The sequence below is a fragment of the Aotus nancymaae genome, unplaced genomic scaffold (genome assembly GCF_030222135.1).
Source record: "Aotus nancymaae isolate 86718 unplaced genomic scaffold, 86718_ANA_hifiasm-v0.15.2.pri h1tg000012l, whole genome shotgun sequence".
NCBI classification, from domain to species: Eukaryota; Metazoa; Chordata; class Mammalia; order Primates; family Aotidae; genus Aotus; species Aotus nancymaae.
Window position 1 is genome coordinate 40166645 of NW_026988423.1, and position 22590 is coordinate 40189234.

At 34.3% G+C, this 22590-nt stretch overlaps 1 protein-coding gene across 2 annotated transcripts in view; it reads left to right on the plus strand.

Annotated features, from left to right (window-relative positions):
- Positions 1 to 10418, plus strand: part of LOC105714961 (zinc finger protein 680) — a 40693-nt gene extending 30275 nt beyond the window's left edge. The window contains exon 4 of one of the 2 annotated variants that reach the window (XM_064375600.1): positions 7838 to 10418. In XM_064375600.1, the coding sequence (XP_064231670.1) occupies positions 7838 to 9174 (1337 nt within the window). In that variant the 3' untranslated portion in view covers positions 9175 to 10418. The remainder of the gene's footprint in view (positions 1 to 7837) is intronic. The other variant, XM_012449138.3, reaches the window with a different exon arrangement.
- Positions 10419 to 22590: the final 12172 nt, after the last annotated feature.

Sequence of the window (22590 nt, forward strand, 5' to 3'; positions counted from 1 at the left end):
GTTCTTGTAGTGGTGGCTTGGTAATGATGAATTATTTCAGAATTTGTTAGTCTGAGAAAGACTGTATCTTCCTTCATATGTGATGCTTAATTTCACTGGATACAAAATTCTTGGCTGATAATTGTTTTGTTTGAGGAGGCTGAAGATAAATAGGGCCTCAGTCCCTTCTAGCTTATAGGATTTCTGCTGGGAAGTCTGCTGTTAATCTGATAGTTTTCCTTTATTGGTTACCCTGGTGCTTTTTTCTCACAGTTCTTAAAAGGTTTTTCTTTGTCTTAACTTTAGATAACCTGATGACAGTGTACCTAGGTGATAATCTTTTTTGTGATAAATTTCTCAGGTGTTCTTTGTGCATCTTGTATTTGGATGTCTAAGTGTCTAGCAAGGCTGAGGAAGTTTTTCCTCAATTATTAACCCAAATGTGTTTTCCAAACTTTGAGATTTCTCTTCTTCCTCACAAATGCCAATTACTCTTAGGTGTGGTTGTTTAACATAATCCCAGACTTCTTGGAGGCTTTGTTCATATTTTCTTATTCTTTTTTCTTTGTCTTTGTTGGATTGGGTTAATTCAAAGACCTTGTCTTTGAGCTCTGAATTTTTTTGTTCTCATTCAAGTCTATTGCTGAGGCTTTCTAGAGCAGTTAGCATTTCTGTGTGTCCATTGTTTTCTGAAGTTTTGATAGTTTTTTCTTTATGCTATCTATTTTCTTGAATATTTCTCCCTTTGTTTCTTGTATTGTTCTTTGAATTTCCTTGCATTGGGCTTCACCTTTCTCTGATGCCTTTCTTATTAGCTTACTAACTAACCTCCTGAATTCTTTTTCAGATAAATCAGAAATTTCTTCTTGGTTTGGATCTGTTGCTGGTTAGCTAGTGTGATAATTTCGGGGTATTAAAGAGCTTTGTCGTATTACCAGAATTGGTTTTCTGGTTCCTTTTCACTTGGGTAGGCTCTTTCAGAAGGCAGTGATTTTTTTGTTTGTTTTTTGAGATGGAGTTTTGCTCTCGTTGCCCAGGCTGGAGTGCAATGGAGTGATCTCAGCTCACTGCAACCTTCACCTCCCAGATTCAAGTGATTCTCCTGCTTCAGCCTCCTGAGTAGCTTGGATTACAGGCATGAGCCACCACACCCGGCTAATTTTGTATTTTTAATAGAGACGGGTTTCTCCATGTTGGTCAGGCTGGTTTCAAACTCCTAAGCTCAGGTAATCTGCCCACCTCTGCCTCCCAAAGTGCTGAGATTACAGGCGTGAGCCACCTCACCCGGCAGTCTCTGTCAGAAGGAAGGTCTAGGGCTGAAGGGTGTTTTTCAGATTCTTTTGTCCCACGGGTGTTGCCTTGATGTAGTACTCACCCCTTTCTCTATGGCTGTGGCTTCCCGAGAGCCAAGCCGAGCTGTACTGATTGTTATTCCTCTTCTAGGTCAAGCCACTCAGCAAGTCTACCAGGCTCTGAGCTGGAACTGAGGGTTGTCTGCCTGGAGTGCTGTGTTGTGAACTGTTTATTGGTCTCTCAGCTGTGGATAGCAGCACCTGTGTCAGTGGAGGTGAAATGGCAGAGGGCGAAATGGACTCTTAGTGTTCTTTGCTTTGCTGGTTTAATGCTCTCTTTTTGTTCTGGTTGGCCTCCTTCTGGGAATTGATGCTTTCCAGAGAGCATCAGCTATGGTAGTATGAAGAAGAACTGGTGGTGGGTGGTGCCCTAGAACTTCTCAGAGTGTATGCCCTTTGTGTTCGGATACCAGGGTGGATAGGGAAGGACCATTGGGTGGGGCAGGGCTAGGTGTGTCTGAGCTCAGACTCTTTGGGTGGGCCCTGCTGTAGCTGCTTTTGAAGATGGGGGTGAAGTTCCCAGGTCAATGGATTTATGTACCTAGGATGATTATGGCTGCCTCTACCAAGTTATGCAGGTTGTCAGGGATGTGAGGAAAAGCTGGCAGTCACATGTCTCACCCAGCTTCTACATGATCCAGAGGGCACACTCCCACTGCCCTCCCCAACAAGTCTGTTTTCAGGCAGTTAGCAAGCAGGGCTGAGGACTTGCCCCAGGCTATCTGCCTCCTATCTGTGAAAGAAAAGGGCATTAGTTCTTCTCAGGCCTGTGGAGTCTGCATGATGAGTTCTGGCCAGGAGGCTTCTCAGGTGGTTCAAATTGCTACAAAGTTAGTTGGAGGTCTTTTTCTCCCTGTGGTGGTTTCCCTGTGCCTGTGCTGTCCTCCAAATAGATCCCTGTAATACCAGACAGGAATGGCCTGTTTGGGAACCCAGCGAGCTCCCAGAGCCTTTTCTGCTGCTTCTTTTACCCCTACATTTCACTCGGCCTCTAAATGAACTCAGCTCCAGGTAAGGTTGGCATCTTCTCCCATGAACTAGATCTTCAGTTTCCCCAGTGGAGATGCATGTTCAGGGGTGGAACATCTCCCTTTTCCACTTCTGCAGTTTGGGCACTTAGAGTATTGGGGGTGTCTCCTGGGTCCTACAGGAGCAGTCTGCTTTATTCAGAGGATCTGTGGGTCATCTCAAGTTTCCTGATTTATTCCTGCAGTTATTCTGAAGCTAAAATTAATGGTGCAAGTCTCCACACACTGCTTTGTTCACCTGAGTTGGAGCTGCAATCTAGTCCTGCCTCCCATCCACCATGATGTCCCAAGATTTGTCCTCAGACTCTTGAGATCAACTGATCAGCCCACATTGGCTTCTCAAAGTCCTGGGATTACATTTTTTAATTAATGTATTTTTTAAATGATTGCTTAAAGAAATAAAGTTACTATTACCAGTTTATTGTTATTGTTTTATGTTTTTCTTGTAGATATGTTTTCTTTTTCATGGTTCATTTTAGTGCCTTAATTTTTGTTTATTTTAATTTTGATATGACATGGTTTATTTTTAAATTTTTTCACATACTTTCTAGAAATACAGTTAATTATCTTGAAAAATGCTGATTACGTTAAACATCTTAAAGTTAAAACATGTTTTAATTTCGTAACAACGATTTTTTTATTTTTATTTTTGAGACAGAGCTGCTCTGTTGCTCAGGTTGGAATGCAGTGGTACGATCTCAGCTCACTGCAAACTCGGTCCCCCGGGTTCAAGCAATTCTCCTGCCTCAGCCTCCTTAGTAGCTGAGATTACAGACACACACCACCAGGCCCAGCTAATTTTTGTATTTTTAGTAGAGACAGGGTTTCACCATGTTGGCCGGGCTGATCTCGAACTCCTGACCTTGTGATCCACCCGCCTTGGCCTCCCAAAGTGCTGGGATTACAGGCAAGAGCCACTGTGCCTGCCCAACAACATCAATTTAATACAAAAACTATACTTTTATATTTTCCAATTTTTTATTGGTGTTAAAAGCTATATTGTTTTTTATTGGGTATCTATTAACAGATTTATGTGTTTATTTTTTGTCATATAGAATAACTTTAAAGGTTTTATGCACCATTAGGAAAGTAAATATGTGTGTGTATATTTACATTTAATAGAGAACTTTATATTTATATATGGTTTTATGCTGTCCAGCATCGTTGTTTTTTTTTTTTTCCCAAAATAATGAACTTATTTTAGCATTTCTGTCTGTTTGTATGCAGAGTCTCACTATGTTGCTTAGACTGATCTTGAACTCCTGGTTTCAAGTTATCTTACTGCCTTGGCCTCCTAAAGCTGTAAGGTTACAGGCCTAAGCCACTTTGCCAGGCCACCATGTAGCACTTCATGTGGAACTGTGCTAGTCATAATGAACACTGTCACTTTTCATTTTGAAAAGTCTTTATTTTTATCTAGTTTTTTAAAGCAAACTAATTTTGCATCAAGTATTACTGGTTAGGAATTTTATTACTACATCAAAATTTGAGACGTTCTCAGACTTTTTTTGTCTACAAGTCACCTCTAGGTTACTTTTTCCCTATATTTTTCTTCTAAGAGTTGTTTAATGAATATGTTGAAGTATTTGATGTTGTCCAATAAGTTTTACTTTTCGTGTTTTAATTTTCTTTTGCAATTTTATATTTTTGTGTTATGTATTTTAGGATATGCCACCTCACATGAGTTAATTGTGTTTTAATTTTTTAGTTTATATTATAATTGCATATGCCAATATTTAACTCTGTACAATTTAAGACAATGTGGAGTAAAGTCAAATATGAATCAGCCATATGTCTACTGCTAATATAATGATCTCTGTATGTGTTTACCTGTATAAATATTATCCTTGTACTTTTTATGACTTATATATTTCTGGTATAGATTTGTTGCAAATGGTTATTTAATCTTGTCAAGGTGAGCAGTCATAAAAATTCTCCTAATTTCGACATCTATTTATTTGTGAATCTATATTATTTTTGCCTGGGAGAAAAACTTTTTTATTTAAAGATAATTTTAAAACTATAGTAACTTTGTATCTCTTTTAGTTATTATTGTCTATTTTTACTTGTCAAAAATATAACATTTACAATAGAATATTTTAAAATATTTAATTTAGTACTGTTAATTATATTGACATTGTTACGAAACATATTCCTACAATGTTTTTATCTTGCAAAGCTAAATATCAATACACATTAAACAACTACCAATTTTACCCACTTCCTGGCACTTTTCAAACACCACTCAATTTTCTCTTAAGTGTGTAACTGCTTCATATATCTCATACAATCTCTGTCTTTGTGACTGGCTCATTTTAGTTTGCATAATGTCATCAAACTTTATAGTTGTTAGAATATTTCCTGCTTTGTAAATATAGGCGATATTTCAGTATTTTGTATTTTAAGTTATATATACTGAGTAATTTGGTGACAAATTTGCATTGCTTTTGCCTATTGGCTTTCAGTAACAATGCTGCAATAATTATAGATATTCAAATGACTCTTCAGTCATATATGTGAAAGTTTATATATATGCTGCATTGCATTCTACGAGGGTACACTTTTACCTTTTGTACTCATACCAAATTGTTATAATTCTGTAGCTCTGTAATGTGTTTCAAAATCAGAAACTGGAATGCTTTCAAAATTGTTTATTTTGTTGAAGATTTTGGGGTAGTTAAGATTTTATATACTTTTGGGGTTCCTGTTTTTATTTCTTCAAAAATGCATTGAGAAATTTGAAAAACATTGCATTAAGTCTGTAAATTACATTGAACAGTATAGACATCTTCACAAGATTAATTATTTTAACCTTCGAACTGAAGCATGCTCGAGTGTATTGTTTAATTTCTATGTATTTGTGAATTTTTCAGTTTTTTCATTTTACTGTTCTAATTCTGATCATAGAAAGTAATCCATAAAAATTTAGTTTTACAGAATCTGTTAAGACTTCTTTTTTTGTTCTACCAGGTTGTCTCTCAAGTATGACAGTTTTTGACTTAAGATGTATTTTGTGTAATATTATTTTGACCTCTCATTTGGCTAATATTTGCATGAAATGTCTATATTTGTCTTGCCATTTTCAGTCTCTGTTTATCATTAGATCTCTGCTAGTCCTTGTAAAAAGGCAAATTGGATCTTGGTTTTTAAAATTCTGTAACAAATCCCTTTAATGAAAGTACGTCTTTTGATTGGGAAGTTAATTTTACATATATATACACACATACATATAGATACACACACACACACACATATATATTTAGATAATTTTCTGAAAGAGAAAGACTAATGTTATTTTAATTGTTTTATTTGATTCTTCTACCTTTGTCCCTGATTTTCTGTTTCTGTCATCCTTGGTGTCTTGTTGATTTTTATACTGAAATGCTTTCACTTCCTTCCTGTTTTCTTTTGTATATCTATACAGATATTTTCTTTGTGGTACCTTGGGGATTACATAAAACCTCTAAAGGACACAATAATACATTATAATCTGGTAGAAAAATTAACTTCCCTTGCATACAAAAATTCTTTTCATTATATCTGCCTTGAATTTTGTTATTAATGTTGCTAATTTTTTCTTTCTACATTAGATATTTATTAATAGATATTTATAATACTATATGATTGTATCATTCAAATTTTAGAGAACAATTAATGTTTTCTTCACCATTATGATAATGCTAAGGATTTCTATTCATGTATGTGCATATCTTTTTCATAAAGTTACGTATTTTTATATGATAATGTGTTGTTTTCTTTCATCGTGTTATTTTTAGTGGAAGAAACTGCTTTCAGCATTTTTTTATATGTAGGGAATTTGCAGTGCCAATAAACTTTTTCAGAATTTGGTTATTTTGGAAGTTTTTTTTCTTTTTCTTTTGTAGGACAGATTTACTGATGGTATTACTCTCACTTGATATCTATTTTTTTCATGACTTCAACTATATCACACAGTTCTCTTGCCTACAAAATTTTCTTCACAAATTCACTGGTTAGATAAAAAGACTATGCTTGTAAATGACATATTATTATTATTATTTTTTTTGAGATGGTGTTTCACTCTTGTTACCCAGGCTGGAGTGCAATGGCACGATCTCCACTCACCGCAACCTCTGCCTCCTGGGTTCAGGCAATTCTCCTGCCTCAGCCTCCTGAGTAGCTGGGATTACAGGCACCTGCCACCGTGCCCAGCTAATTTTTTGTATTTTTAGTAGAGACGGGGTTTCACCATGTTGACCAGGAAGGTCTCGATCTCTTGACCTCGTGATCCACCCGCCTTGGCCTCCCAAAGTGCTGGGATTACAGGCGTGAGCCACCGCGCCCGGCCCCATGACATATTATTTTTATACTGCAGCTTACAAGATTCTTTTCTTGTCTGTGACTTCTGAAATTGTGCTTAAGTGTGTGTTTATTATAAATATCATTGTGTGTATCCTAATTTTTCTTTTTGAGCTTCATTTGTACATACTTTTTTTTCTTAAAGGATTTTTCAGTTATTTTTGTATTTTTTACCTCCACAATTTCTGTTGTTTGATATTTTTTTTTATCATTTTTTTCTGATTTTCAATAGTTGTCTGTTTTCCTGTTTCACCTATTGACTAATATTGAATTTATTTTAAAATTTTAAAATTAATATATACATTTTCTTTTTTATGGTTGTTTCTAAAAATTATTTGTGGTGGAATCATATTGCCCTAATATCTTGTATACATTGCATCTTTGATTGAGATTTGGATATTTTTAAAAAACTACCTGTCACAGTATTTATAATGTAGCTTTGTCTTGGCATACTCTGAAAACAATTTTCTTGGCTAGAGATTCTAGGATTCTCTTAAATATATTCTTAGGATGTGTCTTTTCTGATTTTTGTTTGTTTGTTTGTTTTTTAGTTAAAGCAGTTTATTTGTGTCTTTTTAATAGTAATTATTTGCTGTACCTTTTTTCTGTGTGTGGTACTGCAGTCTCTCTGCTGCTGTAACATTTATGTTTGGTTTCAGCAGACTCAAACTGTCATTCCAAAGTATAATACCATTTCTTTCAGCACTTTATGTTATGGTACACAATAGCCAGTGTCTGAAAAGGTCCCTAGAAGCCATATATAAATATGTGTGTGCCACTATTTTTCTTTTAAATAAGAAACCAGGAGTTGGCAATTTACTTCTAAAAGCATTGTGTTATATTGGGGAGCAGGAAGAGCTGTGTTGGGTAAACACAATAAACTTATTTTTTTTCTTTTATTTGGCTCTTTGGATTGTGGACACTGGGGCAGGGCACACACTTCACTCATTCATGAATCTTGAAATGTATTTTGGTCAGTATGTTTTGTTACATTTATATGTCTGTGAAAGAATTGGGGCCTGTGGTACTTTGCTATGTCATTTTGCTTATGTAGTTTGTATAATTTGATAGGTTTGATTTGTAAAGTATATTCATCTCAGTCTAGCAAGTGGAGTAATTTGTTATTTTTATGTCTTTCAGTTATGTGTTCTCATTTTGCTGAAGACCTTTGGCCAGAGCACAGAATAAAAGATTCTTTCCAAAAAATGATACTGAAAGGATACGGAAAATGTGGACATGAGAATTTACAATTAAGAATAAGCTGTAAAAGGGTGGATGAGGGTAAGGTGTACAAAGGAAGTTATAATGAACTTAACCGATGTTTGACAACTACCCAGAGCAAAATATTTCAATGTGATAAATACGTGAAAGTCTTTCATAAATTTTCAAATTCAAATAGTCATAAGATAAATACTGGAAAGAAATTTTTCAAATGTAAAGAATGTGGCAAATCATTTTATATGCTTTCACACCTAACACAACATATAAGAATTCACACTAGAGAGAATTCCTACAAATGTGAGGAATGTGGCAAAGTTCTTAACTGGTTCTCAGAGCTTATTAAACATAAGAGAATTCATATGGGAGAGAAACCCTACCAATGTGAAGAATGTGGCAAAGCCTTTAATCAATCCTCAACCCTTATTAAACATAAGAAAATTCATATTGAAGAGAAACCCTACAAATGTGAAGAATGTGGCAAAGGCTTTAGTTTATTCTCAATCCTTAGTAAACATAAGATAATTCATACTGGAGACAAACCTTACAAATGTGATGAATGTCACAAAGCCTTTAACTGGTTTGCAACCCTTACTAACCATAAGAGAATTCATACTGGAGAGAAACCCTTCAAATGTGAAGAATGTGGCAAAGATTTTAACCAGTTTTCAAACCTTACTAAACATAAGAAAATTCATACTGGAGAGAAACCCTACAAATGTGAAGAATGTGGGAAAGCTTTTAACCAGTTTGCAAACCTTACTAGACATAAGAAAATTCATACTGGAGAGAAATCCTACAAATGTGAAGAATGTGGCAAAGCTTTTATACAATCCTCAAACCTTACTGAACATATGAGAATTCATACTGGAGAGAAACCCTACAAATGTGAAGAATGTGGCAAAGCTTTTAATGGGTGCTCCAGCCTTACTCGACATAAAAGAATTCATACTAGAGAGAATACCTATAAATGCGAAGAATGTGGCAAAGGCTTTACTTTATTTTCAACGCTTACTAACCATAAGTTAATTCATACCGGAGAGAAATCCTACAAATGTGATGAATGTGGCAATGTTTTTAACTGGCCCGCAACTCTTGCTAATCATAAGAGAATTCATGCTAGAGAGAAACCCTACAAATGTGAAGAATGTGGCAAAGCTTTTAACCGGTCCTCACACCTTACTAGACATAAGAAAATTCATACTGGTGAGAAACTCTACAAACCTGAAAGATGTGACAATGATTTTGACAACACCTAAAACTTTTCTAAACATAAAAGAAACCATCCTGTTGAGAAACCCTAAATATGTGAAGAATTTGACAAAGGCTTCCAATGATTGTTACACTTGATTGTAGGTAAGATAATTTATACTAGAGAAAACTTTATAAGTGTAAAGAATGTGACAAAACTAATACATCTTATTGCACAGGAAAGCATTTTTGCTTGAGAAAGATTATACAAATAGAATGTGAAAGTCATTGATACCTATTCACATCTTACTCCAGCATCAGAGAGTTCATACTTAAATCAGAGAGTTCATATTTAATAAAAAAATTATAAATACAATTACTGTCAACAGATCTTTCAGAAAATATAACCCTTTAAAGTGAAGAAGCATGTTGTTCTGAAGACAAACATAACAAATATTAGGAGCATAGGAGGTTTGTAGGACCTTTACTTGTATCACAAATCTTACTATACACATTTCGTACTAGAGGAAAACCCAGAAGCAGTTGCTCAAACTTTGTTCAACATCAGGAAATTTATACTGGAGAAAAATCTTGCAAGTGTAATGAATTTGGAAAAAAGTTTTATTTCAAAGCTGCAGCTTAGAAAATATCAGTTTATATTGAAATAGGTTTTTGCAGATGCAGCAACTATGAAAAATATTTAACCCAAAATTGAGTCTATGTAAATATCTGAGAATTTACAGTAGAAATAACTAAGGCACTGACACTTTAGACATTACACTAAAAGAGAGTGTTGAGTATTAAAAAAATCTATAAATTGTTAGATTATTTTAATTTTAAAAGCAGAAGATTCTTTGGAGAGTTATACTCAAAGTATACTTTTTCTTGAAAAAATTACAGCTAATTTGAAAAGTAAATGATGAAATTCAACTCTTATTCTTTATCTTCATTTATTCACATGTGAAAGCATGTGATAAATTGTTGCTTTGTCAAATATATGAGAGATTCTCTTTTATTAGATGGGCATTATTTATGATTTTTTTCTGTGGAAGAATATGGGCATTAAAATGTAAGATTTATGATGAAAAAGTGGAGAGGCTTTTGTCAGTTTACTTTTCTTAGCGATGCATGAGATAGGTAGGTGTTCAGTGTAATACTCTATATCATAGTGGAGAAAAGCTTTTTAAATCTTACTTAAGTGTAATTAAATTACTAGTGAATCATTCTACTAATTGTACTTTTATGCTATAAATGCAAAAGTTTTTAGATTATATGTAAACTTAATTTTGTAATTAAACATTTCTTTAACATATTAAGGCTATTGTGCATTCAATGAAGTGTTATTATGCCATTAACTTTAACCTATTTCACTTTACTCAAGAAGGGAGGTAAAAGATAGTAACAATTTGTTATTTAGTCATGAGTTACTAATCTTTCTGTGCCTGACTTATTTCAACTAATATTCTGTCCTCCAAGTTAATTGATGTGATTGAAAATAATAAAATTTTATTTTAGACTCCACATAGCAAAAGCAAGAGTAAGCAAAAAGAAGAAATCCAGAGGCGTCACATTACCTGACTTCAAACCATACTATAAAGCTATAGTCACCAAGCACCATGTTGCTGGTATACAAATAGTCACATAGACTATAAACGTGTGTGCAAGTATCTTTTTTCACATAATGCCTTTTTTCCCTCTGGATAGATAACTAATAGTGGGATTGCTAGATCAAATGGTAGCTCTTTTATTTCTTTAAAAAAATCTCCACACTTTTTTTTCCAGAGTGGTTGTGCTAGTTTATATTCACACCAGAAGTGTAAAATTTTTCCCTTTTCACCACATCCCCACCAACATCTTTTTTTTTATTTTTATTTTTTAATTATGGCCATTCTTGCAGGAGTGAGATGGTATGATGTTATTGTGGTTTTAATTTGCATTACTCTGATAATTAGGGATGTTGAGCATGTTTCCATATGCTTCTTGGCCATTTGTGTATCTTTTGAGAATTGTCTATTCATGTCCTTAGCCTCCCTTTCAATGAGATTGTTTTTATTTCTTGCTGATTTGTATGAGTTTTTTGTAGATTCTAGATCTTAGTCCTTTGACAGATATATAGATTGTGAAGGTTTTATCTCACTCTGTGGGTTGTCTGTTATCTTTGCTGATTAATTTTTTGCTCTGCAGAAGCTTTTTCGTTTAAGCCCCATCTATTTATATTTGTTTTTGTTGCATTTGCTTTTGGGTTCTTCTTCATGAAGTCTTTGCCTAAGCAAATGTCTAGAAAAGTTTTTCTACTATCTTCTAGAATTTTTACTGTTTCAGGTCTTAGATTTATGTCTTATATCTGTCTTGAGTTTATTTTTGTATAAGTTGTGAGATGAGTTTCCAGTTTGATTCTCCTATATATGGCTTGCAAATATCCCTCCATTATTTGTTAAATAGGGTTTCCTTTCCCCGCTTTATGTTTTTGTCTTCTTTGTTAGAAATCTGTTGACTCTAAGTGTTTGGGTTTATTTCTGGGTTCTCTATTCGGTTCCATTGGCCTATGTGTCTATTTTTATACCAGTATCATGCTGTTTTTGTGACTATGGTTTTATAGTATAGTTGAAAGTTATATAAACTTTAGGATTGTTTTTTCTAGTTCTGTGAAGAATGATGTTGGTATGTTGATGGGAATTACATTGAATTTCTAGATTGCTTTTGGCATTATAGTCATTTTCACAGTATTGATTCTACCAATCCATGAGCCTGGGATGTGTTTCCATTTGTTTCATCTATAATTTCTTTTAGCAGTGTTTTATAGTTTTCCTTGTAGAGGTCTTTCATGTCATTGATTCGGTGTATATTATTTAATTTTTTTTCCAGCTATTGTAAAAAAAAAGTTGCATTCTTGATTTAATTCCCAGCTCAGTCACTGTTGCTTTATAACAGAGCTACTGATTTTGTGTACATAAATTTTGTATCCAGAAACTTTTCTGAATTCACTTGTCAGTTCTGAGAGGTTATTGGAAGAGTCTTTGTGATTCTTTAGGTATACAATTATATCATCAAAAAATAGTGACAGCTTAACTTCCTCTTTGCCAGTTTGGATGCCCTTTATTTCTTTCTCTTGTTTGATTGCTCTGGATAGGACTTCCAATACTATGTTGAATAAAAGTGGTGAACGTACACATCCTGCTCTTGTTCCTGTTCTCAGAGAGAATGCTTTCAGCTTCTCCCTGTTCAGCGTTTTGTAAGCTGTGCGTTTGTCATAGATGGCTTTTATTACATTGAGTTATGTTCCTTATATGTAGATTTTGCTGAGAGTTTTAATTATAAAGGAATGCTGGATTTTGGCAAATGGTTTTTCTGTGTTTATTGAGATGATCATTGTTTATAATACTGTTTCTGTGATGTTTCACATTTATTGACTCGTGTATGTTAAATCATCTCTCCATCCCTGATATAAAACCCACTTGATCGTGGCTGATTACCTTTTTGATATGTTGTTGGATTCATTTAGCTAGTATTTTGTTAAGGATTTTAGCATTTATGTTCATCAGGGATATCAGTCTGTAGTTTTCTTTTTTGGCTATGCCTTTTTCTGGTTTTGGTATTAGGGTGATGCCAGCTTCATAGAATGAATTATGGAAGTTTCCCTCTTACTCTGGCTTATGGAATAGTGTCAATAGGATTGGTACCAATTCTTCTTGGAATGTCTTGTAGAATTCTCATGTGAATCTGGTCCTGGACTTTTTTTGTTGGTAATTTTTTGAATTACTATTTCAGTCTCACTGCTTGTTATTGGTCTGTTCAGGGTTTCTGATTTTTCCTGGTTTAAGCCAGAAGGGTTGTATGTTTGCAAGAATTAATTCATCTCCTCTAAATTTTTGTGTTTAAGTGTGTAAAGGTGTATCCTTGAATGATTTTTGTATTTCTGTGGTGTCAGTTGTAATATCTCCTGTTTTGTTTCTAATTTAAGCTTATTTTGGTATTCTTTCATTTTTTCTTAATCTTGTAATGGTCCATCAATTTTATTTATCTTTTCAAAAACCAGCTTTATGTTTCATTTATCTTTTTTAAATTTTTCAGTCTTATTTAGTTCTGCTCTGATCTTGTTATTTTCTTTATTCTGCTGGGTTTGGGTTTGGTTTGTTCTTATTTGTCTAGTTCCTTGAGGTGTGACCTTAGTCTATTTATGCTCTTTTAGACTTTTTTATGTAGACATTTAAAGCGATGGACTTTCCTTTTAGCACTGCCTTTGCCGTATCCCAGAGGTTTTGATAGGTTTTGTCACTATTTCGTTAAAATTTTTTTATTTATATTTTTATCTTGATTTTATTGTGGACCCAATGATCATTCAGAAGCAGGTTATTTAATTTCCATGTATTTGAATGGTTTTAAAGGTTTTTTTTGTTGTTAATTTTCAGTATTCCACTGTGGTTGGAGAAAGTACTTGATATCATTTTAATTTTATTAAATTTATCGAGACTTGTTTTTTGGCCTATTGTATGTTCTCTCTTGGAGGAAGTTTCATGTCCTGATTAATAAAATGTATAGTCTGTGGTTTTTGGCTAGAATGTTCTGTAAATAGCTGTTAAGTTTATTTGCTCCAGGGTATAGTTTAAATCTATTTTTTCTTTATTGACCTTCTGGGTTTTTGTTTTTTTTTTTTTCCTATTCTGCCAAATACTTCTGAGGAATGATCTTCTGTCTTGATGACCTATCTAGTACTGTCAGTGGATTACTGAAGTCCTTCACTATTATGTTTTTATCTATTTCATTTCTTAGGTCTAATAGTTATTGTTTGATAAATTTGGGAGCTTATAAAGCCCCTTTTTCCACTTTTACAGTTTGAGCACTCAGAATTTTTGGGCTGTCTCCCAGGTCCTGCAGGAGCAATTTGCTTCCTTCAAATGGTCTGTGAATTCTGCCTTTCCTGGAATATTCCTACAGTAGTTCTATTGTAGTTTTAGCAATGCGCCATGATTTAACAGGGTTTTTTGTTTGTTTGTTTGAGATAACGCCAAGTTTTTTGTTTTATTTTTATGAAAATTAAAAAGTACAAACAAAGGTGAGGTTGGAGTGAAAGTTTAATAAGCAAAAGAAGAAAGCTTTTTGCTCGCAGAGAGCAGTTTCTGAATAGGAGTACCCCCTATGAGGCTGGGGTTTAGGCTTATTATGGACTAAGAATAGGAAGAAATGTGCTTAGTTTGTGGGCTGTTTGGTAGACCATGTGACTTAGGTTGGCCTGGAACTGAAGAAAGCTTGGCCTGAGATCTTGGCCCAGGACCTATTAGAAGCTGAAGTGAAAGCTTGGCCTAGGATCATGGCCCAGGACCAATTAGGGGCTGAAGTGGTGACTTATAGGAGCTGATTTATAGTTTAAATAAAAATGAGTGCCCACTGGAGCCTACTGTGTTTATGTCCACAAAAGGAGAAGAAACTTTCCGGGACTGTATAAAGGATAAAGGCATTTTATGCTAGGCCTTGTTTTATATTTGAATGAGCTAGAGGTTTGTGCAAGTTTTTATTTAAATGGATTGGAGGATCTTTTATTTGTGCAGCTGTCAGCATGTTTTTAGGCACAATACTTTGTGCTAGTTTTTTTCATTGGTGCCCACATCTTTAATTTTTTTCCAGCTGCTTTTAACATTATGTGGGGATGAGGCAATGACCCATGGGCTGGGGGCTTTTCAGGGACCCTTCCCTTGCAGTTTACCTAAGGCAAGCGAACTTCTTTTAGTCCCCACTCAGGAATAGAGACCTGTTTTTATGGAGATTAGGTGTTGGATTTTTTTTTTTTTTTTTTTTTTTTTTTTTTTTTGAGACGGGGTCTCGCTCTTGTTACCCAGGCTGGAGTGCAATGGCGCGATCTCGGCTCACCGCAACCTCCGCCTCCTGGGTTCAGGCAATTCTCCTGCCTCAGCCTCCTGAGTAGCTGGGATTACAGGCACGCGCCACCGTGCCCAGCTAATTTTTTTTTTGTATTAATAGAGACGGGGTTTCACAATGTTGACCAGGATGGTCTCGATCTCTCGACCTCGTGATCCACCCGCCTCGGCCTCCCAAAGTGCTGGGATTACAGGCTTGAGCCACCGCGCCCGGCCCGCCACCGCGCCCGGCCCGGATTTTTTTTTTATATACCACTTTTTGCTGGAAAGGGGAGTTGTGTATTACATGGGAACAGTACCTAGGATTTGAGGTGGGGGAATGCTAGTTTAAGGGTTTTTGGAAGAGGTGCACGTTTATGTGTGTGTGTGTGTGTGTGTGTGTGTGTGTGCTTTTTTTTCATTACTGTTTTGAACTTGATAGCATTTAGGTGAAAAGAAGCAATTTGCGTTAGTAGAGAGTATATGTATTATATTGAGAGAAGGTGAGTAAGGATTGGTTAAAAATTTTGAGGTTGCTGACATCCCTGATAATTGATGGCTATATTTATGCTTTCTAAGATTTGGATGCATGAGGTTTGGCTTTTGTTAGCTTTTTTGATTTTACTATTTAAAAAAAAACTTTTGGGTTATGGGCACCTTATTTGTTTTTATTAGCAGGATTTGCAGTACTATCGTATAGAACTAGAATATTTACGTAGATTTTTACATTGCCATTTTTTGTTTGTTTTGTTTTCTTTGAGCCACAGCTGAAGATTGCTGGTTGGCTAACTAAACTAACTATGGTTAGTTTCAGATATAGACAAAAATTTAAAACTAACTAATGTCACTAGAAGTTAATGATAGATGTATGATAAGTTTTAAGACATAAATTTTTTAGTTTTTATTTTTGTTAAAAAATTTATAATAGGGATGAGTTGCTTGTAAAACAGACTTTAGTTTTATATTTGGCTTGATGATTTGCATAAAGTAAAATAAAAATAATTACCTTTACATAGACTTTTTGATTGGCTTTGATAGAACTTTGTTTTATGAGGAATTTTACATAGGACTTCTTAAAGCCCAACCTAGCCATGGGTTTGTACCCTTAAATTTATTTGTGAGTTGGGTAATTTCTTTCAAGGTTTTAGAAGCATGGGGTATTAAGTGTTGGAAAGTGACATTTTTTACTTAACATAGTTTAGGAATCCTGTACGGAGACTGCATAGATAAGGTATGAGGCTGGTTTTTTTTAAGGGGATTTTATTAGCTTTTATTGGTAAGTTAAGCTTGATTTTTTTTTTTTTAAAGAGAAATACACTCTTTTATTTAAAGCTTTGGTCAAATAAAAAGTTTTTTGTTGTGTTTTGTTGCAAAAAGAAATGGATTTTTGTTTCACTGATGCAAGCAACTATATTGTAAGTCAAGAATAATGATAGCCAGTTTATAGATTTTAGAGGAATTAGACTGAGAGAAACAAATGCATTTTAAATTTCATTTACAGGAGTATACCTTGCTTGTTAAAATGTTTTAAGAATTTTTTTTACTTTGAAAAGCAAAATAAAGATTAGCAATGTTTTAAGCAAAAGTTAAAAACATTGCTTTTGTTTTTTATTAGTTTAGTTTATTAACTTCTGTTTTTCTTGATAGTTATAAACATCTAAGCTAATTGAGGTTTTTGTTGTTGTTGTTATGACAAACCTGCATTTGAGAGCATTTGTTAAGGTTTTACAGCTGATGATAAACCATTTTTTGAAGAAAATTAAAATAAGATTAAAATTGTTTGTAAATGACAAAATGTTTAGGGTGCTTACAGTTAGAAGCACAATTGACAAAGAAATTTGGTTATTTTTGTGGCTTATAATATAACCTTAATTGTGATTGATAATGCACATTTAGACATTAGAATCTTGGACATTTTATATGGTTTTGGAACATATGTTAATGTTATGTACTAAAATACAACCTGAGGAAGATTAGATATTATTTTGGCAATTTTATGTACCTAAACTTGTTAAATAATTTTGACTACCTCAGTTTTGGATTCCCCGGGAGCCCTTTGCAGCACTCAAGAGCGAGGCATTAGAAAAGACAACTTTTAAACTGAAATTTGGTTTTGGGAAATTTGTTGAAGATGTTGGAAATTTAAAATACTTGACATTATGAAATACAATTTTAGATTCCCGTAAGTTATTTGTTTTGCTAAAATGATGACAAAATTTTAAAAAGCAAAACCTTTTGTTAGCCCTTGTTATTATATAAAATTTTGATTGGCTGGGCGTGGTGGCTCATGCCTGTAATGCACTTTGGGAGGTGGAGGTCGGTGGATCAGGAGGTCAGGCGATCAAGACCATCCTAGCCAACATGGTGAAACCCTGTCTCTACTAAAAATACATAAATTAGCCAGGCGTGGTGGCAGGCACCTGGAGTCTCAGCTACTCAGGAGGCTGAGGCAGGAATATCACTTGAACCCGGGAGGCACAGGTTGCAGGTAGCTGAGATTGTGCCACTGCACTTTAGCCTAGGTGACAGAGCAAGCCTCCATCTCAAAAAAAAAAAAAAAAAAAAAGATTTTCACCCATTGTGAAGCAGGCAAGTTCAACGGTTTTTAATGGCCAAAGGAGCAGTTCACAACCTTGAAACATTTAGCAAATTTATTGTTTGACCAGAATAATTTAGATTACCTATTTACATTTTGAAAACATTTGCATTTTACTTATAATTTTTAAGGCTGATTTTATTTTTTAAACTTCCATAAACTGAAGGGTACCACAGGCTTTATTAAAATTTTTTTTATTTACGCACTTATTTATTTTTAATTAATTAGAGCTTTTTTCTTTAATAGACATTACACACATAACACATGTATAACCACACAGAAAAACAAAAAAAGATTTAGTAGTTATAAGATTTTTCATTTGCCAATTCTTAACTGGATTATTGGCCTCTGGGGTAAGACCCTTTAGGAACAAGGCTAGAAATACAGTTCTTATTTACAGGGCTGGGAATACAGTTTTTAGGGGTTTTATGACAAAAACCAATTTTAAAAAATGAGATTTGTGGTGCTTTTGTTTTTAAGAAGTTTTAGGCCACCAGAAGTTATTTTAAGGCCTTTCGTGAATGCACCAAGAGTGGCAAGGCACAGTGGAGAAAGTAATTTAGTTGACTGACAAAAAACTTTTTTTAGAAAAGATCTGTCAAGAGAAAAACAAAGACTTTTTAAATGTCTATGGCTTGAATATTTATTTTTAAGCTGAGTGCTTTTTAAGAATTTTTTATTTGAACTTTACAGAGAATATAAATAGTGATTGATATCATTTTTTTCCTAGTTTGCACGACTCTACCTGTTTACAATTATGTTTAAGTTTTTTAAGGGTTTTTTTTTTGGAAGAAAGTGTCTGGGTTTAGGCAAAAGCAAGTGTTTTGTTTTGTTTTGTTTTACTGGACTGAAGATTTTTTTAGCAGCAAAGCTTGATATTTGAGGTGGTGATTGTTAACCAGAGACTATTTTTTAGAGGACAACAGTTTTGCTATACTGTGTGAGGTGTAAATAGTTATTTTCCATGGTTTACCCGCTAGCTGTTGAGTTGAACCTTGAGCCTTAGCCAAAACTTTTAGGGCTATTTTCTTTTTTCTTTTGATACATAGAAATTAAATACTTTCCCTATGGGAAGACTGAGGTCTGATGCCTTAACTTGGCTTTAGCTGGTTAAAGGCTTCTGTGTTTTCTGTTTTTAAGTTAGGAAGTAAGTTTTAGCTGCTTAAGTGTTGGTTGGTTTGTTTTTATGAGGTGGTATTAAGGATGAGCTATTTAGTTACTGTACCGAGGTATTTATAATGTATAAAAACCTGTAATACCCCCACATTCTATTAGCTGTTTGAGGGTTTTCAGAGAGAGGAAAGAAGGAAATAGGCTTATTATTATTATCATTGTTATTTTTCTTAATGCTTTAGTTTTTTTGTTTCGTTTTGTTTTTTTGACAAGACTAGACTTGGGTAGCCTACTGAAGTTTGACAAAGCTGAGCTTTAGAGTTGGATATTTTATATTTTTTACCTGATAGAAAATTAAAAAGAGCCTTAGTATCTTTTTGAAAGACCTCTCAGTCGGGGCACAGAGGAGAATGTTATTTACATACTGCAAAGTTTCAAATTGAGGGTTAGCAAAATTAGAAAGATTTTTGGAAAGGGCCTGTTTTTGCTTTTTTTTTTTTTTTTTTTTTTTAATGTAAGGGGCTGCCTGAGTAATAAACCTCATTTATTTATTTATTAATTAATTATTGGGAGACAGGAAAGTGTTTCACTAAAGCTTTTTTGGGGCTTTCTAAAAAGGCCAGTGGGTTATTTGGTTTCTGATTTAACAAGGACAGTTTAGAGTTATTAAGAGATTTAGTTTGGGTTTTTTTTGCAAGCTTTTTAAAATGCACATTAGAAATTTTTTTAAATTACTAATTTGTGGGATTACCAGGACTTTAATTAGGGTTTTTAAAGGGCATTGTTTTATTTTAATTGGGAATGGGGATCTTTTTCTACCCTTTTCCTTTGGTTTTTTTTTTGTTGTTGTTTGACTGGCTAATAAGAGACATGCTCTTTTATTTATTTTTGAATATTTTTGCTTCCTGTAAGACTGCTTTTTTTTTTTTTTTGCTAACAGTTTGGTTTAAAAGTAGCATAATATTAACTTATATAAGATTAAACACGGGTTAGATTTTGGAAAATCTTTATATATTTATTAAGGTTATTAGAGAACTTGCTTAGATTCCTGCTTGTTTAAGGTTTTGCAATGAGAAGTTAACTTGAACCATAGTAGCACCAGGCTAGGCATGGTGGCTGTACGGTAATCTCAGCACTTCGGGAGGCTAAGGTAGGTAGGTCATCTGAGGTTGGGAGTTCAAGACCAGCCTGATCAACATGGAGAAACCCTATCTCTACTAAAAATACAAAATTAGCCTGGTGTGGTGGCACATGTCCATAATCCCAGCTACTCAGGAGCCTGAGGCAGAAGAATCACTTGAACCCAGGAAGTGGAGGTTGCAGTAAGCTGAGATTGTGCCATTGCACTCCAGCCTGGGCAATAAGGGCAAAACTCTGTCTCAAAAAAAAAAAAAAAGTGGTATAAATAGTGAAATACTATTCAGCCTTAAGAAAGGGTAAATCCCATTATTTGAAACAAGATGGATATATTTAGAAGACACTATGCTAGATGAAATAAGCCAGACACAGAAAGACAAACACTGCATAATCTCATTTATATGTAGAATTTAATAAAGTTTAACTCCAACAAGTAGAAAGTAAAGTAATGGTTACCAGAGGCTGGGGGAAGATAGAAAGAAATAGGGAATTTGTTCATCAAAGGGTACAAAGCTTCAAATAAAATAAATAGGTTTCCAGATCTATTGCACAGCAGAGTGACTATAGTAAACAACAATATATTATATGTTTCAAAGAGTAAATTATTTTACTCCTGGCTAATTTTTTATATTTTTAGTAGAAACAAGTTTTCTCTATATTGGTCAGGCTGGTCATGAACTCCCAACCTCAGGTGATCCTCCTGCCTCGGCCTCTCAAAGTGCTCAGCCTATACTACATTTTTAAAATAATTAATATAAATGTATATTTGTCTATTAATTGAAAAAGTTATACCTAATTATTTGTTTTTACAATTGAAATACCTTGACATAATAAATTTATTAATAATTGACATTTTCTGCTAATTACAGGATTCTACTATATTGTTATACAATATTGAACTTGAAACACCTTAATATGATTATATCTAGAATGCAGGGAGAATTCTGTACATAGTCTCTCTTAGATTAACATGATAAAAGTAAAAAAACATTTGAAGTGGAATAAAATTAATCAAAACCGTATTTTTTAAATGGCTTGGCATAATCTCCATGCTTTTTGAAATGACCTGATTACTAACAGGGAGCATCATTATGTTCTTGACTTTTTAAAATCTCAAATTCTGGCTAAAGGATTGGAAAGGAGTATTATTTAGGTGGCTCCTTTGGGTTTCCAAGGCAATACAAGAATTTTGGTAGTTAGGCAGAAAAATGCATACTGTATAGCACCTTGCTCTTCTCTGATTTGCCTTAACACTGAAAGATTGAAGCTTACAAATCTAGTCTCCCAATTTAGAGTAAACTGACAAAATATTTATTTTCAAACAAGGAAATAATTGTTGGCCTCATATGTCTTGTTGGCCTCATATATGTCTTCTTTTGAAAAGTGTCTGTTCATATCCTTTGCCCACTTTTGGATAGGTTTGTTTGTATTTTTCTTGTAAATGTGTTTTAGTTCTTTGTAGATTCTGAATATTAGCCCTTTGTCAGATGGGTAGATTGCAAAAATTTTTTTCCCATTCTGTCAGTTGCCTGTTCACTCTAATGATTGTTTCTTTTGCTGTACAGAAGCTCTGGAGTTTAATTAGGTCCCATTTGTCTATTTTGGCTTTTGTTGCCAATGCTTTTGGTGTTTAGCCATGAAGTCCTTGCCTATGCCTATGTCCTGAATGGTTTTGCCTAGGTTTTCTTCTGGGGTTTTTATGGTGTTAGGTTTTTGTTTAGGTCTTTAATCCATCAAGAGTTAATTTTAGTGTAAGGTGTCAGGAATGGGTCCCGTTTCTGCTTTCTGCACACTACTAGCCAGTTTTCCCAACACCATTTATTAAACAAGGAATCCTTTTCCTACTGCTTGTTTTTGTCAGGTTTGTCAAAGATCGGATGGTTGTAGATGTGTGGCATTGCCTCCAAGGCCTCTGTTCTGTTCCATTGGTCTATATCTCTGTTTTGGTACCAATACCATGCTGTTTTGATTACTGTAGTCTTGTAGTATAGTTTGAAACCAGGTAGCTTGATGCCTTCGGCTTTGTTCTTTTTGCTTAGGATTGTCTTGGCTGTGCAGGCTCTCTTTTGGTTCCATATGAAGTTTAAGGTGTTTTTTTTCCAGTTCTGTGAAGACAGTCATTGGTAGCTTGATGGGGATAGCATTGAATCTATAAATTACTTGGGCTGTATGGCCATTTTCATGCTATTGAGTCTTCCTAACCATAAGCATGGAATGTTTCTACATCTGTGTGTGTCCTCTATTGAGCAGTGGTTTGTAGTTCTCCTTGAAGAGGTCCTTTATATCCTTTGTTAGTTGTATTCCTAGGTATTTTATTCTCTTTGTAGCAATCGTGAATGGGAGTTCACTCATGATTTGGCTCTCTGTTAGTCTGTTATTTTTGTATAGAAATACATGTGATTTCTGCACATTGATTTTGTATCCTGAGACTTTGCCGAAGTTGCTTATCAGTTTAAGGAGATTTTGGGCTGAGACGATGGGGTCTTCTAAATATACAATCATGTCTTCTGCAAAAACAGACAATTTGACTTCCTCCTTTCCTAATTAAATACCTTTTTTTTTTTTTCTTGCCTAATTGCTCTGGCTGGAACTTCCAATACTATATTAAATAGGAGTGATGAGAGAGGGCATCCTTGTCTAGTGCTGGATTTCAAAGGGAATGCTTCCAGCTTTTGTCCATTCGGTATGACATTGGCTGTAGGTTTGTCATAAATAGCTTTTATTATTTTGAGATATGTTCCTTCGATACCTAGTTTATTGAGAGGTTTTAGCATAAAGGCTGTTGA